The sequence below is a fragment of the Mobula birostris genome, chromosome 25 (assembly GCF_030028105.1).
Source record: "Mobula birostris isolate sMobBir1 chromosome 25, sMobBir1.hap1, whole genome shotgun sequence".
Classification (NCBI taxonomy): Eukaryota; Metazoa; Chordata; class Chondrichthyes; order Myliobatiformes; family Myliobatidae; genus Mobula; species Mobula birostris.
Genome location: NC_092394.1, coordinates 52,368,818 through 52,387,435, shown reverse-complemented (window position 1 = coordinate 52,387,435; position 18,618 = coordinate 52,368,818). Strand labels below are relative to the sequence as shown.

At 41.3% G+C, this 18,618-nt stretch overlaps 1 protein-coding gene across 1 annotated transcript in view; it reads right to left on the bottom strand.

The window, feature by feature from the left end:
- Positions 1-4,007: 4,007 nt before the first annotated feature.
- ankfy1 (ankyrin repeat and FYVE domain containing 1) overlaps positions 4,008-18,618 on the bottom strand; it is a 95,831-nt gene continuing 81,220 nt past the window's right edge. The window contains exons 23-25 of the mRNA XM_072242828.1: positions 16,608-16,754; positions 15,624-15,714; positions 4,008-8,712 (exon numbers count right to left, since the gene is read on the bottom strand). Of these exons, the coding sequence (XP_072098929.1) occupies positions 8,580-8,712; positions 15,624-15,714; positions 16,608-16,754 (371 nt within the window). The 3' untranslated portion in view covers positions 4,008-8,579. The remainder of the gene's footprint in view (positions 8,713-15,623; positions 15,715-16,607; positions 16,755-18,618) is intronic.

The window sequence follows — 18,618 nt, the reverse complement described above, 5'->3', positions numbered from 1 at the left end:
AGGTGTATAATTTATACAGTCTTTGATAATAAATGTAGTTTGAATCTTCGAATTGACCATCTGGGAGGATAATTCTGTTATGGCCATTGTTCTTGATGCCAGACTGAGTAGGGTCAAGATAGTATTTGGGTGGGTGGGGTGGAAAATGTGATGTGTTCATGTTTGGTGCAGATGGAATGTGAAACCAAATTCTTCAACACCTCCTTGCCACTCGCCCTGCAGTTTCAAGGTCCCAAACCTTCCCCCTTCCGTGAAACCAATTCCTCGCAATGAATGCAGCAGTGTGAGCTAGTACTCATCATGAAACTGACTGCTTTAGTGGTTCACTTTCATTCAGCACACATCAAAGCTGCAGCACTAATCTGGTAAGGTCTCCCCATGTTACTCGCTTCCAGGTAGTTGAGTCACTACATCGGCAAAAGGGAAGTAATGCCCTTGGCTAAAGTTGGAAAAGTCAGGGAATGTAACAGATGCTGAGTCTTCCAGTTAGATCAAATTAAGCGAATTCAGTTCATAACAGAAGAGATCTGGACAAATCTGCCCTGAAAGAATATATAAGCTCTCCGAGCCTTTCTGACTCAGAATGGTACAATATAACAGGACCTACAGCCCACAATGTCTGTTCAAATCATGATAGTTTAAATTAATCCCCTTCATTCCCTGCCTGTTCCTCCAAATGAGGGGAGAAGATGGTGCGATGCAGCGCGCGCGGCCGCTCCAAAATGGTATCATATTTGTGAAGTAGGATGCCCTGCACAATCCTGATTTGACAGAGACAGCCGTGAGAAGCACGGAGGAACATCTGGAGAAACTTCTGAAATGCCCGCTTTGCTGCCGCTGCTACTGCGTGATCGAGAATCTCCGGAGGGGAAAGCCCCAAATCCTCGGCTTTGCCTATTGCCTGTTGCTGGGGCTGGGGTCGAAGTGCTCTGCAGAGATGGTGCTCGGTGTCTGAGGCACGAAGTTTTCGGACGGACTCAAGTCAGCTGTGGTCGGGGTGCTTCCAGGGTGCTGCATCGGCGAGCTTGTGGCACTGGAAGCTCATGGCAGGAAGAGAGTTTTTCTTCCTTCTACCGTCTGCGTGAGATGATGGGACTTTCGAGAGACTTTGAGACTTTTTTACCGTGCCCATGGTCTGTTCTTCTATCAAATTACGGTATTGCTTTGCACTGTTGTAACTATATGCCATAATTATGTGGTTTTTGTCAGTTTTTTTAGTCTTGGTTTGTCTTGTGTTTCTGTGATATCATTCTGGATGAACATTGTATCATTTCTTAATGTATGCATTACTAAATGACAATAAAAGAGGACTGCATGTCCTCATAATCTAATCTAAATGCCTCTTAAACAGGGGTTCCACTCTTTTGTTATGCTATGGACCAATACTATTAAGCAAAGGGTCTGTGAACCCCAGGTTGGGAACTCCTGCTCTTATTGTATCATGTTCCACCACTTCTGCTGGCAGTGTATTCCAGGTATCTACCACTCTGTTTTAAAAACAGAACATACAAATCTCCTTTAAAAACTTTCTTCTCCTCTCAAAGTGGGTGGGTGGCACTGTAGCATAGTTAGCACATTGCTATTACTGTAAGAATGGGGTTCAATGCCTGTAAGGAGTTTGTATGCTTCCTCTGGGTGCCAGTTTCCTCCCACATTATTCTAAAGGCACATGGGTTTGGGTTAGGAAGTTGTGGGCTAATTATGTTGGCCTGCCCAGCACAATCCTCGCTGATTTGATGCAAACGATGCATTTCACTGTTTTGGGGTACAGTGACAAATAAAACTAACCTTTGTCTTTAAAAGTTCTGCACTCTACTATTTGCATTTCCGTCTGGGAAAAGAGACTCCTAACCATCTACCCTCACTCTGCCTCCCACAAACTTTATATACATACGTCTATCAGGTTGCCTCTTCACCCTTGACCCTCCAGAGAAAACAATCAAAGTTCATCCATTTTTCCCTTGTAGCTAATACTCCAATCCAGCCAACATCCTGGTGAACCTCCTTTGTCACCTCTCAAAACCTCCACAACCATCCTGTAAATTTAGATGACCAAAACTGCACACAGTTCTTTGAATGTGGTTTTAATTAGTTTTAAACAGCTGCAAAACAACTTCCCAACATTTATACACAACACCTGACCAATGAAAGCAACCATGCCATTTGCCTCCTTTCTCCTTACAGGCACACTATCTACTTGTATGTTGTTAGTTTTGGGGATCCAGCGACTTGCAGCTCCAAATCCTTCTGTAAATTATCTACTCTACATTTTCTGCTGCATTTGACCTTTCAAAGGGCAGCACCGCGCACTTGTCCTGATTAAACTCATTTCCATTTCTCTGCTCACATATTTCCTGCCAAATCCTTTAACAACCTGCTTTACTGTCCACACCTCTGCCAATTTTTGTATTGTCTGCGAGCTTATAAAATCAATCTCCATTTGTCTAAGTATTTTGAAGACCACTGGTCACAGGTCAGAATAACTCCCCTCCACCAGATAATTTTGAATTCATTCTATCAAGTCCCCATGAAACACATGTGCCATTATCTTCTGGACCAAACTACCATGACAGACCTTGTCAAAAACTTTACTAAAGTTCATGTTGGCAAGATCTACCATCCAACCCTTAATCATCTCAAAAAATTCAAATCAAGTCTGCAAGACATGACTACCTCTGCACAAAAACTGCTATCTCAATCAAGTCTATGCAAATCCCCTTAGTTTTCACCAATAACCTTCTGACCTCTGAAGCAAAGCTCATTGACCTATCATTTTCTGGTTTAACTCTATTGCCCTTCTTAAACAGAGCAACACAGAGAGTGGTGAATCTGTGGAATTCTCTGCCACAGGAAACAGTTGAGGCCAGTTCATTAGCTATATTTAAGAGGGAGTTAGATAGGGTCCTTGTGGCTAAAGGGATCAGGAGGTATGGAGAGAAGGCAGGCACAGGGTTCTGAGTTGGATGATCAGCCATTATCATATTCAATGGCAGAGCAAGCTCAAAGGGCTGAATGGCCTACTCCTGCACCTATTTTCTATGTTTCTATGTAACACTACAGGCTATTTCATTGTTCTAGGGCCTTGTCTGTACTTAGAATGATTACAAGGACCTCTGTGAAGGACCCAGCAATATCCTGTCTCTTCTTTCAATAATCTCTGATATATTCCAGCAGGCCTTGAGGACTTGACTAATCCACCTCAATGCTCTTAAGAGACTCAATACCTACTTGGTATCAGCATACCTTAGAAGATCAATATACTCCTCCCTTATCTTGCTATTTTCCACATCCTTCTTGGTAAGAACAAACCTAAAGTACTCATTTAGTACATCAAGTACTCATCTATTTCCTCTGGCTCCAAGCATATGACTTTGTCTTTGAGTGGTTTTTTTCCATCTCACCAATACTCACATTTTTATTGTATGTATAAAATGCTTTGAAATACACTTCTAATTCTGCTCACTAAAGGAAATTATATGGTCTCACTTAACTCACCTGTTTTCTTCAAAGGCCCTGTCCAGTTTCAGCTTCCTGAATTCTACATATTTTTCCCTTTTCTTTTCAACTAAATTTCAATTTCTCTGATCACAGCTCCATAACCTTGTCATCCTCGTCTTTCTTCTTCATAGGGACATGTTAGTCCTAGATTCTGACCAGTTGACTTTTAAACAACTCCCAAGTTAAACGTGGACTTGCCTAATAATAATTGCTCTCAAGCTACTTACCCTGGCTTCTGCCCAATAATGTCTATAATTAGCCTTTCACCCAAGGTCTAGTCTAATCCTCAAAACACTGCCAACTGTAAAGAGTTATGATCACTACTCCCAAAATGCTCCCCACTTAAACTCCAATTACCTGGCCAGGTTTATTTCTCCACAATGTAGCATAGCCCTTTCCCTGGCTGGATTATCTGCATGTCAAAACATCGCATGCCATTGTGGAAGGGGTTTAAGAAAACGTTACTCAAAGGAAAACCACTTAACCAATCAACTCGGAGAAGTGCTAGTTTTGTAGCAACTTAAAAAAAGTTTAATAGAAAACTGATTCAAGAGCAAGATCAAGCTGAATTGTACAGTTAAAATTTGGGCATGTTAAAAACTTACAGTATTAATTCCTCCTAACCTCCCCTTCATTTTCAAGATGTGTGGATGCCACATTCAGGACAAAGTTTACACCCTATGAATTGTGCTTTTCTCCTTTCAGGTTCCAGCTGGACAATCATAGCAGTGATTATCATCTGCAACTGCAGGTGAATAGCCATGTAATAGTTTCATGTCTGTTAGTTGTGGGTTCCTTTGCAGAAGTACAGCAAATGTTAGAATTGCTTTATTATGTGATGTGTGCTCCCTTAACCTAGTAGATTATCATTTGACCGGTTAATGGGTTGGGGGAATGGTACACAGGTAACAATCTAATCAGTGTTGGAAATACTCAGCTAGTCTGATTTCCAGAGTTTTATTTTTATTTTGGATCTCCAGCATCTGCAGGGCTTGCCTTTGGTTTATTAATAAGTTATTGAATAGTGTGTATTGAATGGAACAACTCATGCACACTCAGCACAGTATTTCTGGTCTCAAACACCTCCTGCAATAATCACTGATGGAAGACTGCGAATGCATCCTTGTCAAATACCATTTACAAATTTACTCGTGCTTGAGCTCGCATTTGTATAGCATATTTCATGATCTCAAAGCAATTCAGAAGCTTGTCAGCATTAATGATGGAACAGAACAGTCCCTCTGCACAAGTCTTGCAAACACTGTTCGCTAATGCTTAGACGTAATTCACTCTGCAGAATAATCTCTGGTCGAGGCATCAGATTTCACATCTAATGTTCTGGGGGTTGTTACATGCTTCTGTGACCTGTGCTGATAGACCAGGCTTATGCTGAAGCTGGCATTTTGAGTACTTCAAACATTAGCACTGAACCATACTCAAATTTAGAGGCTTGCTACTATGAAGTGAGGGCCTCAGTCGGTCAGAGTAGACCATGGATATTGCCTCCAAACGGTGTAGCTACGCAAGCTTGGGCAGTACAAGATGGAGCGCAAACTCCCCTTCTCTACATATCCGATGAAACCAAAGGAACGGCAGCTTGGTACCAGCAGCATAGGACTCAATGTAGGACTACCTTAAGGACTCCAGCTCTCGATTTTTCTTTTGGGGTTTACTCCGAGTGGGTACAGCTGCAAGGCAGCGGAGGTTTGAGATCAGAGTTGCTACTTTACCAACATATTTAACTTCAAGCTGAATTTCAGTAAAGCTTGATCTGAGTATCTTTCCATTACATTAAATAGAACTAGCATTTTAAAAAATTGGTCCTTTAAATCCCCATTTTCCTGCTTATTTGAAAACCACTTGGGTGCCTTTTTCTCTGGAACAACATAGAACTAATGAATAACAGCCTAGATTTTGTGGTATATGGTGCAGCAAGATCTTTCCAGACAAGTGTGTAGTCTGTTGCCACGTGTGCACCCATTTTTACTCCATTCCTTCAGGAGAGATTGTACTAACCATCACACAATCACAGCTAAGGGAAGGTTAATTATTGATCCCAGCTCCAATGAATGCTGTCACAGATTGACACCCAGCCAAATGCAAGCATTGTGTAAAATCTACTGTTCAAATGAACAGGAAATAACTGCAATTCTGCAAAATCTGTATTTTTTTTTCCATATAACATAGGTAATCATATACAAGTTATTAAATGTACTGTCTAAATATATAAAGACATGATTGTTGTGGTTTCCAATGCACACAGACATGTATAGCTGTTCTGACATTTCACAGGTTTACTCATTAAAGTAACACTGATCTATGGCTCAAGCCACATCTATTTTGATGCTGGTCCGCGACCACCTTTGATGCTATAACTGAGAATTACAGACTTTATTTAGAATTAGAGGCAGGCTTCTGTTCCTAAAGATGGTTATATTGATTACCATATCCTCAAGCACCACTGGCAGCAACATACTGGATCAATGTTGCTGCACAGACTTACTCGTCTATACACTGTAAACATACATAAACACACTATCATAGGACAATTGTGCGACAAGTTTCAATGTAAGTGCAAAACAGATATCTTCTAATACTGAAAAATGAAGAAAAAGCCAAATTCCTAACTCATGGGCACTGCTATTCAAACAGATCTCTATATACAGTATTGATTTGTTCTTTGAAGTAAATTTAATATTTGTGAATTTGTTTGTAGAGCACTGCTCACTGGAGAACATTTGGTGAACGTGTGACGTTGATATTTAGCAAGACGCTGTCCTCAGTGGACTGACACTAGTCATTACACAGGAGACCAAGGACAAAAGGCACTGGCAACAGCAGGGAGTAGATGGAATAAGATGTTGGTGCTTTTGCTGCAATTTGAGCTCCATAAGCAATTGCTGACCTAATGGGCAGTCATTCAGACCAAGATACCACCCTCTGGACTGGCTACAAACTTCATCTGTCTGCTAACAGCAAACAGTAACTGAGGATGTTGATTATGCTAACGTCCACAAGCTAACTGATTACCCTTTCAAATGATGATGCAAAAATCAACTGTTTCTGTTCATCAATCTGAATGAAAGCCACATCAATAGACAGCAGAATACATTTTAGAGGCATTAAATCAGTCTTGAAATTCTGTATGTTGGTCGGATGAAATGAGAGATCTTGTGATTTTTGCTACACCATTCACTTTTATTAGATGCAGTTTCACAGGTCAGCATCTGCATCAAAGCACTGTGACTATTTGGATAAAAGTTACTTCAAATCAAAGATCTTAGGATATACTAAAATGGACCTGTTGTATCGTGACTCCGCATGAATCAAGTGAGCTTGGCATTTGTTTCTGGCAAGCCTCAACACGAATATAATGCTGGGTAATTTAGTAAAATAAGCTGGTAGTACAGTTTGTTTAGCCAATGAAGGAAAAATATTCAAGTTAAGTAAATAGTGTCCTGAATCTACCCCATTATTAAACTTTATTTCAAAGGGAATTCAACACTACTACATTAGTTCAAAGCAATTGCTGTTAGTCAAAAGATTCTGATAGTTTAATTATATAAGCAGCTTCACAAGGCACACAAGCTGCATTACAAATGCACCAACATCATATTACAGATGGAATGTTATTCAGTACGAGTTGTTGACTTCAACCAAAAAACGAATACAACTTTCCAAAAGGACTAATTTACCCTTCATCCTGTCAATCTGAGCAGAGCAAATAATAGTAAACATTATACATGGGATATCAATGTAGGTATTAACTATTCAGCCTCAGAGCATCAGGCTTCATATTCAAATGGGTTAGGTACAATGCAATGAAGCAGGAAACTTTGCCAAAACACTTTCAAGCATTATATAGCATAGCACAAACTGCATAAAGTACAGCATGTTAAAATGTTTTACACAATTTTCACTGCACATTATGCAGCAATCCTTGAACTAGTGGCTTTATGGTAGAATGGTTATCAAGGTGTAACATCCTCTCCTTTGGGGATGTCCAAATATTATTCACACATAGCAAATGACTTCCTTGAGTCTTTTAAGACGAAAGCTTCCGAGATGACGCTATTCAGTCCTTTGTGTGCAGCCAGCAGTAGCAGGATACAAATCTTTCACAGCAAACAATCCCCAGAATTCCAGTAGGAGCACATTAATTATGGGATGTTATGACACTAGAATAAGCCACATACAGTCTGTACTTTTCCATATAATGGGAACCTAATCAAAAGGACCTCCTGAACTAAAACTGGGATATTTATGAAAATTCTGTTCAGTTACAATGATACACAGAATTAGCTTCACAAAGGTTAGTCTGATAATGTACTAGTTTGATACTGTACTAAGCAGATTTAAAATGCTATTCTATGTTGTTCCAGTTTAAAAGAGACCATATTCTACCACATAGATGGCTATACATTTGGTTCAAATATGTGCCATTTCCCTTTTTTAAATGGATAGCCATTCAACTGGTACAATAAATTAGTGTTACCAATTTCTTCCCACAGATCTAGATCAGCAAGTCAATTGCTGTCATCTGTGTACAGGATTAACAGAAATAAATATTAAAGTAGTTACCATATACAGTCCATGTGGAGAAGTGGACAGTCAATAGGGGTTGAGTTAGTCTATACTGTTCCACGTTGAACTTCACATGGGCTTTTAAGAATACATTCTGAACAGAGCAGGAGAAGGAAGAACAGCATTACATCTGATTAATGAGGAAGATTTTTAAAAATACCATTTAACAGAACTGAAGGGTGTTCATTTGAAACAACACCAGGTCCTGAATATTTCTACCATACAACCCTGTAAGAATAGGGTCATACTAACCCCAGCCAGAAGCACCTGCAGTCAACTCTGGACGATTCACCTGGCTAAGTATCTGTTCATTCAGTAATACCAAATCCATTGTTACAATCAAACAACATAATTTCAAACCCAGTAATATAATTCAATCTTCAAGTGTTTAGACTTCTCTTTAAAGGTGCTAGTCCAATTGGAGCTTCCAGTTGCTGGAAAGGCATTGTGTAGTGCTGGTAAAACACAAAACGGAAGAGCAGAGCCACTAACAAGTACTAAGAGACTCCACCCAGTGTCAGGACGTCGAAGCAAATGTCACACACCCTCACTGGCTTGTTCAAATCAAACTTGATGATCGGAATTTCCTTCATTGAACACTTGTGACATAGCAATCGTCCACAGTGGCGGCTGTCAAGAAAAAGGGTAATCGTATCAAGAGTCAGCAGTTCCTGGAAACAGCACAACATTGTTTTCATCTAGTAAACATCTTAACAACATTGACTGTGAATGGCACAATCTTATTTCCTAGCTGTTTTTAACATTTTATTACTAATCTTTTCACTGAAGTGAAATGGGAAATAAATATTTTAAAAATATGGTCAAGAGAAACAACCATCTTTAAACAGTTAAGGCTTGTATTATTAATATTCCATTTCCAAATCCCTATCACTCCAAGCACTTACAAACTACTGCTGAAGAATAGTTAACACAAATTACTCTGCAGATGCTGGGGTCAAAGCAGCACTCACAACACGCTGGAGGAACTCAGCAGGTCGGGCAGCATCCATGGAAATGATGAGTCGATGTTTTGGGCCAGAACCCTTCGTCAGGACTGTAGGGGGAAGGGCAGAGGCCCCATAAAGAAGGTGGGGGGAGGGTAGGAAGGAGAAGGCTAGAAGGTTCCAGGTGAAAAACCAGGAAGGGGAAAGATCTTTCTTTAAGGATCGTGGTTTCCCTTCTGCTGTCATTAATGATGCCCTCACCCGCATCTCCTCCATTTCCCATTCTTCAGCTCTCACCCCATCCTCCCACCACCACAACAGGGACAGAGTTCCCCTTGTCCTCACCTACCACCCCACTAGCCTCCGGATCCAGCACATTATCCTCCGCAACTTCCGCCACCTTCAACAGGACCCCACCACTAAGCACATCTTTCCCTCTCCACCCCTCTCCGCTTTCCGCAGGGATCGGTCCCTCTGCGACTCCCTGGTCCACAAGTCCCTCCCCACGGATATAAACACACATACACATCAAAATTAAACAAATTAAGTAGTCAGAGTGCACTTTAAATGCAGCAACAGTGTAAAAGTCAGGAATTTGGTAATCATTGTAAAATGATTCAATCTGGAGAACTGAAGTGATACACTTTCGAAGTTTGAACTTGAAGGTAAGAGTACAACATTAATGGCACATTCTTAGAATGTGGAGTAACAGAGAATCTTGTGGTCCACGTCCATAGATACGGTGCCTATAAAAGTATTCACACTCCTTGGAAATTTTCACGTTTTATTGTTTTACAACATTGAAGCACACTGGATTTAATTTGACTTTTTTGACACTCATCAACAAAAAAAAGAATCTTTTGTTTCAAAATGAAAACAGATCTCTACAAAGTGATCTAAATTATTACATACAAAATAATTGATCGACTAAGAATTCACCTCCCTTCAAGTCAGGGTTTGTGCATGCATCTTTGGCAGCAATTACATTCTTGAGTCTGTGTCGATAGGTCTATCAGCTTTGCACATCTGGGCACTGCAATCTTCCCCCATTCTTCTTTACAAAACTACTCAAGCTGTGCCAGATTGCATGGGAATGTTTTCAAGTCCAGCCACAAATTTTTAATTGGATTGAAGTCTGGATTCTGACTTGGCCACTCCAAGACATTAACTTTGTTGTTTTTAAGCCATTCCAGTGTAGCTTTGGCTTTACGCTTGGGGATCATTGTCTTGCTGGAAAACACATCTTCTCCCAAGTCTCAGTTCTCTTGCAGACTGCATCAGATCTTATTCCAAGATTTCCTTGTATTTTGCTGCATTCATTTTACCCTCTACCTTCACAAGCCTTCCAGGGCCTGCTGTTTAGTCTGATGGCCAAAAAGCTCAATTTTGGTCTCATCAGATCATAGAACCTTCTTCCAACTGACTTCAGAGTCTCCCACATGTGTTCTGGCAAACTCTAGCAAGATTTCATGAGAGTATTCCCCCCCCCCCCCCCCAATAGTGGCTTTCTCTCTCTTTGCCCCTCTCCCATAAAGCTGCGATTGAAGCACCCGGGCAACAGTCTGAATGCACAGTCTCTCCCATCTCAGCCGGTAACTCCTCCAGAGTTGTTATAGTCTCTTGGTGGCCTCCCTCACTAGTCCCCTTCTTGCACAGACACTCAGTTTTTGAGAACAGCTTGTGCTAGGCAGATTTACAGCTGTGCCATACTCTTTCCCTTTCTTGATGACTGACTTAACTGTCCTCCAAGCAATATTCAATGACTTAGAAATTGTCTTGTATCCATCTCCTGACTTGTGCTTCTCAGGGAGCTGCTTGGAGTGCTCTTTTGGCAAAAACTACATCATGAAGAGAAGATACTGACTCACCAGCAACTGGACCTTCCAGATACAGGTGTATTTTTACTACAATCAATTGAAATGTCTTGACTGCTCACAGGTGATCTCCATTTAACTAATTCTGTGACTTTTAAAACCAATTGGCTGCACCAGTGATGATTTGGTGTGTCTTATTAAAGGGGGTGAATACTTATGCAATTATTTTGGGTGTTTTATATTTGTAATTCATTTAGGTCTCTTTGGAGAGATCTGTTTGTACTTTGACACGACAGAGTCTTTTTCTGTTTAATCAGTCAAGAAAAGCCAAATTAAATCCACTGTGATTCAATGTTGTAAAACAATAAAACATGAAAACTTCTCCGGGGGCGGGAGGGGAAGAGACTTTTTTTTTATACAAGCACTGTACCTCAAAGCTGCTGTGCAAGTTGATAGAATGGTTAATGGTATGTTGGCCATCATTAGTCAGGGGATTAAGTTCAAGAACTAAGGAAATTTTAGGGAATGAGACAGGGCACGTGACAGAAGTTTATGTAGGGGAACACCTTGCTTCCAGTGATCACAATGTCATTAATTTCAAAATATGCAAAAAGGCAGGTCTGGTTTGCAGGTTGAGATTCTAAATTTGAGAAAGGCCAGTTTTGATAGTATCAGAAATGATCTGGCAAGTGTGGATTAAGACAGGCTGATTTCTGGCAAAAGTGTACTTGGTAGGTGGAAGGCCTTCAAAAATGAAATTGAAAGTACAAAGCTTGTATGTGTCTGTCAGAATAAAAGACAAAGATAACAAGTGTAGGGAACCTTGGTTTTCACAAGATATTGAGGCACTTTTAAGAGGGGAAAAAAAAAAGGAGGTTCACAGCAGGTATAGGCAGGTAGGAACCAATTGAGGTGCTTGTGGAGTACAAGTAATACAAGAGAACACTTAAAGAAATCAGGAAGGCCAAAAGAAGACATGAAGTTGCTCTAGCAGACAAGGTGAAGAAGAATCCCAAGTGATATATAAGAGTAAGAGGACCGCAAGGGATCAAAATAGTTATCCATGTGTGGAGGCAAACCAGATGGGGGAGATCTTAAATGAATTATTTGCATCTGTATTTACTCAGGAGATGGACACAGTCTATAGAAGTGAGGCAAAGCAGCATCAACTTCATGGTCCCTGGACAGATTACAGGGGAGGTGTTTGCTACCCTGAAGCATATCAGGGTGTTTAAATTCCCAGGACCCGACAAGGTGTTCTCTCAGATGTAACAAGAGACAAGAGCAAAAATTGCTGGAGCCCTAGCAGAAATAGTTAAATCATTCTTAGCAACATGACAGGTACCAGAGGACTGGAAGATAGCCAATGTTATTTTGCTGTTTAAAAGCAGTTCTAAACATAAACCAGGAAATTATAGGCCAGTGAGTCGGACATCAGTTGTGGGAAAGTTATTGGAAGGTATTCTAACAGATCAGATAAATAAGTATTTGAATGGACGTGGACTGATTAAGGATAGTCGGCATGGCAGGTCATGTCTAACCAATCTTATAGAGTTTTTCAAGGAAGTTATCAGGAAAGTGGATGAAGACAAGGCATTGGATGTTGTCTTCATGGACTTTAGCAAGGCATTTGACAAGGTCCCGCATGGGAGGCTGTCAAGAAGGTTCAGTAGCTCGACATTCAGGATGAGGTTGTAAATTCGATTAGACATTGGCTTTGTGGAGTGGTAGTAGAGGGTTGCCTCTCTGAGTGGAGGCCTGTGACTAGTGGAGTGCCACAGGGATCGGCGCTGGGTCCGTTGTTGTTTGTCATCTATATCATTGATCTGGATGATAATGTGGTGAACTGGATCAGCAAATTTGCAGATGACACCCGGATTAGGGGGGTAGTGGACAGTGAGGAAGGCTATCATGGTTTACAGAGGGATCTGCACCAGCTAGAAAAACGGGCTGAAAAATGGCAGATGGAATTTAATGCAGACAAGTGAGAGGTTTTGCACTTCGGTACGACAAACCAGAGTAGATCTTACACAGTGATGGTAGGGCACTGAGGAGTGTGGTAGAACAAAGGGATCTGGGACTATAGATCCGTAATTCATTCAAAGTGGCGTACAGGTAGATAGGGTAGTAAAGAAAGCTTTTGGCACATTAGCCTTCATAAATCAATGCATTGAGTGTAGATGGGATGTTATGTTGAAGTTGTATAAGACACTGAGGCCTAATTTGGAGTATTGTGTGCAGTTCTGGTCACCTACCTACAGGAAAAATATAAACAAGGTTGAAAGCGTACAGAGAAAATTTACAAAGTTGTTGCCAGGTCTGGAGGACCTGAGATATAAGGAAAGATTGAATAGGGTAGAATCGTATTCTTTAGAACATAGAAGATTGAGAGGAGATTTGGCAGAGGTATACAAAATTACGAGGGGGTATAGACAGGGTAAATGCAAGCAGGCTTTTTCCACTGAGGTTGGGTGGGACTACAACCTGAAGTCATGGGTTAAGGGTGACAGGTGAAAAGTTTAAGGGGAACATGAGGGGAAACTTCTTCACTCAGAGGGTTGAGAGAGTGTGGACTGAGCTGCCAGCACAAGTGGTTCATGTAAGCATGATTTCAACCTTTAAGAGAAGTTTGGAGAGGTACATGGATGGTAAAGGTGTGGAGGGCTATGGTCCCAGTGCAGGTCGTTGGGAGTAGACAGTTTAAATGGTTTTGGCATGGATTCGATGGGCCAAATGGCCTGTTTCTGTGCTGTATTTCTATGCCTATGTTACAGCTCTATAAAGATCTGGTTAGACCACACAGAGTATTGTGTACGCTTCTTGTTGCCTGATTGTAAATGAATGTGGGGATTAGAGAATGTGTCTCACAAGGAGAGGTTCAGCAAGGTAGGGCTCCTCTCTTTGGAGCTAAAGAGGGTGAGAGATGACTTGAGAGAGATGTACAACATGATAAGTGGCATACACAAGAGTGGAGGGTGGCAATGGCTAGTATAAGAGGGCATATTTTTATGATGTTTGGAGGAAAGTATAGGGGTATGCCAGAGGTTATTTTTTTTAAAAAAGCAGAGAGTGCTAAGTGCATGGAATGAACTGTCAGGGATGGTGGTAGAGGCAGAATTATTAGGGACATTTAAGAGAGTCATAAGATAGGCACATGTATGAAAGAAACATAAAAGTTATACGGGAGGGAAGTGTTAGATTGATCCTGGAGTAGGTCGAAAGGTTGGCACAACATCATGGACCAAAGGGCCTATACTGTGTGTAATGGCTTCTCGGTAATGTTAACTGCTGAGGTAATGGTTTCTCTGTAGCTGCAATGTTTGGGTTATGACTAGAGATAACGGGACTTTATCCAATGGGAGAATATGTTATTCTTTCTTGTGTGTCTGTAAGCTATTGGATTTGCGGGCTTTTGCCAGAAGGCGCGAGGGGAATGAAGAGAGGAGACACGACTTGAGCGAGTCGGTGGGCTGCCCAACTGGGCGGACTCCGGAGGTCGGCAATGATCGAAGGAGGATCCGCGAAGGGGAAGCCGTGAGCTCCAACGATTTGTGCACAGACTGTTTAATAAGATTATTGGTGCCTTTTTCTTTTATATTTTCTCTACTAACCACATAGTCAAAGTAAGAGTTATAAAATCTTAATCGTTTAACTGCATATTGTGTACTGTTTGGAAAGAGAAAAACAAAAAAAATCAGCAATTAAATAAAAATAGTAACTATATTTAAAAAGACCACCCAAAAGAAGCACTGATCCTTTTAAAGTTGAGGCAACATTCTGAGAGGCAACCAAGTCTTTCATTCAGGGCAGAAATGTCAAATACCTAGGATGAACAGTAAATTTCTGGAGGAGAAGTTTTAACTAGTGGGGTATCAGCACTGGGGTCACAATTACTTAGAATCACTATTAGTTATTATACGCAAGGGACTGTGTGATGAATCTGCATTTGCTGATGCAGTATGGAAGAAAAGCAAGTTTGGAGGGGAAAAAGTCTTCAAATGCACAAAGAAAAGCTAAGTGAGATGGCAAATGGAATATAATATGGAAAGATATAATAGGCCAAACAGAAAAGTAGATTTTAAATTGGTGTCAAGACTAATGAATGTTGTGTCAGATGCCTGGCTGTTCTTGTTTCAGAGGAGGTTAGTATAGCTTGGTGTCCTTGCAGAGCAAAAACAGTGAGGTACTGTTCGTGGCTTCACTGTCCTTTCAGAAATCTGATGGCAGAGCGGAAATACCTGTTCCCAAAATATAGAATGTGTTTTCTTCAGGCGCCTGTACCCCACTCTGATAGTAATGAGAAGAGAGCATGTTCTGGCTTTAATGATGGATGTCTCTTTGAAGATGTTCTGGATGGTGGGAAGGTTAGAGCCCATGATGGCTTTGCAAGTACATTTCCCTTGGAGCACCATCACCATCTCAAGAGAAAGCAATGGAACTTATTCTTTCTGGGCATTACAAGTCTTTGGCACTCACCCGTACAGAGCTGTTGATGCTCATTAATTAGATTCAAGGTCAAGATAGTTTCTTTTGCATAGTGCCACAAAACTGAGGATCTAGGAAGAAAATGGACTGAAACCAAAGATCAGATTATTGAACAGTAAGCAACATACAATGGTGACTAGCTTTTCCAAGGGTCAATTCCTGCTCCAGTGCTATAAAAACAATCACCTATGCCATAGAAACCTCAGTTCATTGACGTTGCACAAGTATACAAACATGACCAGCTTCACCCAAGGTTGCTACGCTAGTGAAATATACTGGAGCTCAAAACAAAACTCACCAGTGGTGTTTGCGCATGGTCACTCCAAATTTGGAAATGCACTCGAAGCAGTTGGAACCATCACACCATGGAGGCTCCTTGGACAGCATGTCTGAAACAAGATGCAAAACTCAGGAACTGGGTGGCATCCAAGGTCACTCTGTAGAATCCCTGTGGGACTTCTAAACAGGAATCTAGTCCCCATAATTTGAATGATTTTTATCAACATCTTTAGATGATACCCAAACATTTCCGAAACTTAATATAAAATAATAAATTGCAGATACTTAAATCGATTTTAAAAATTGCTAGAAAAATTCTGGTCAAGCAGCATCTTTGAAATGAATAACAGTTAACACTTCAAGTGTGGGAACCTCCACCAGAAGCGATCCACATCTCAAAGATGTCCTCGTAGGTTAACTGGATACTGGAAATTACTCCTGGGTGTTGGTAAGTGACAAAGAGATCTCAGAAGAGTTGATGGCCATGGGGACATAGCTACTTGCAGGAGAGAGCACACGTGGGGAGAGCCAACGGGACCAAAGAGAATGGCTCTGTTGGGAGGTGTCATGGACCCGATCGACCTAAGGCCATAAGTAATAATCAGGGTGCATGTTTGACCCTACACATTACAAATTCACACATGATGTGTGAAGTCTATGTTGAAGACTCATGGTGACATTCCCAGTGCTGCCGTCTCTGGTGGGTCTATCCCTGCTGTTGGATTGAAGCATGTCACAGGTTGGTACAATTCTATAGCATAACTATTGCTTCATTAGAATGAGACTAATTGGACACGAATGACAGGCTAGCAAGATGACCAGGTGAGTCTTTATAATATTTGAATATTGAGCGTGTTGGATCAGATTGTGATTCAAGTTCCAACAGACTGAAAGGAAAATCAGGTCACCACATTCCATTCCCTCCATTGATCACTCTGTTCCAGTATTTAAAACTGCACAAACTACCTTATTAAACCCAGCCCTGCAATTGGTGACACGTTACCTAGAAGCCGAAAGAGCAGCTGCTTTGTGGCCACCTGGTAATTAAAGATGTTGACTCCCTGGTTATTGGTGACACCAAGACGGGCTCCAGCTCGCACAATGGCTCGACAGAGATTGGCATTTCCCTTCATGTAGGCCAAAAGCAAGACTGTCAAAGAAATTAAATCAAAACATAGTTATGTGCTACAGCCTCTGATCCCAACATAATTTTATTCAGAGATGTAAGAATACGGCAATAAAAGCACTCCATATGACCCAGGGCTCAGTTATACCAATCTGCATTAAATAACCGTGCCATAGAGTCATAGAAAACTACAGCACAGAAACAGGCCCTTTGGCCTATCTAGTCCATACTAAACCATTTAAACTACTAGTACCACCAAACTGCACCCTGTCCATAACCCTCCATATCCCACCCCTTCATGTACCAAACTTCTCTTAATAAATGTCAAAACTGCATCCACAACTTGCGCTGACGGCACATTCCACTCACCAGCCTCTGAATGATGTAGTTTCCCCTCATATTCCCCTTAAAGATCTCACCTTTAACCCAAGACCTCTAGTTCTAGTCTCAACCACCTCAGTGGAAAAAAAAACCCTGCTTGCATTTACCCTATCTACACCCCTCATTATTTTGTATACCTCCATCAAATCCCCTCTAAATCTTCTGTTCAATCTTTCCTTATAACTCAGGTCCTTTGCACCCAGGAACATCCTTGTACTCTTTCAACCTTCTTTACATCCTTCCTGTAGATAGGTGACCAAAACTGGTCACAATATGTCAAATTAGGTCTCACCAACATCTTACACAACATCAGCATAACATTCCAATTCCTATACTCAATACTTTGATCTACAAGGCCAAAGTGCCAAAAGCTTTCTTTACGGCCCATCTACCTGTGACACAACTTTCAATGAACTATGGATCTGTATTCCCAGATTCCTTTGCTCTACCACACTCCTCAGTGCCCTACCGTTCACTCTGCAAGAGCTATCCTAATTGGTCCTTCCAAAGTGCAACACCTCATACTCATCTGCCATTTTCAGCCCATTTTACCAGCTAGTCCAGATCCCACAGCAAGCTCTGATACTGTCCACTGTACCCCCAATCTTGGTGTTATCTGCAAATTTGCTGATCCAGTTAACCACATCATCATCCAGATCATTGATATAGATAACAAACAGACACAGCATCAATCCCTGCAGCACTCCACTAGTCGCTGGCCTCCAGTCAGAGAGACAACCATCTACTACTGCTCACTGGTTTCTCCCACAAAGCCACTGTCTATTCCAATTTACAACCTCATTTTGAATGCCAAGCGACTGAATCTTCCTGACCAACCTCCCATGCAGGACCCTGTGAAAGGCCTTGCTGAAGTCCATGTAGACAACATCCACTGCCTTGCCTTCAGCAACCTTCCTGGTAACTTCCTCGAAAAACTCTAAGATTGATTAGACACAAAGTACCACGCACAAAGACATGCTATCTATCCAAGTACTCATATCCGGTTCCTTAGAATACCTTCCAATTATTTTCCTACTACTGATGTCAGACTCACTGGCCTATAATTTCCTGGTTTCTTCCCAAGAGTCTTTCTTAAACAGCTAAAGAACGTTAGCTATCCTCCAATCCTGCGGTACCTTACCTGTCGCTAAGGCCGATTTATGCATCTCTGCTAGGGGCCCTGCTATTTCTGCACTTGCCTCTCGCAAGTCAGGCCCTGGGGATCTGTCCATCCTAATATGCCTCAAGACAGCAAACACCTCCTCTTCTGTAATCTGATGGGTCCATGACCTCACTGCTGCTTTGCCTCTCTGCTATTGAAGGGAGATGTACTGCACACAGGTGCACAAGATAGTCATGTTTTACAGCAGCAAAAGGAGCAATTGGGTAACAAGCAGCAGAAACCACTGGATGGACTCATCTTGATTTTACTTTCCAAACACCATTTCATTCATTTGACTTCTGATTCAAACTCCATATTACACAAACTTAGCTCGTGCTTCCAATT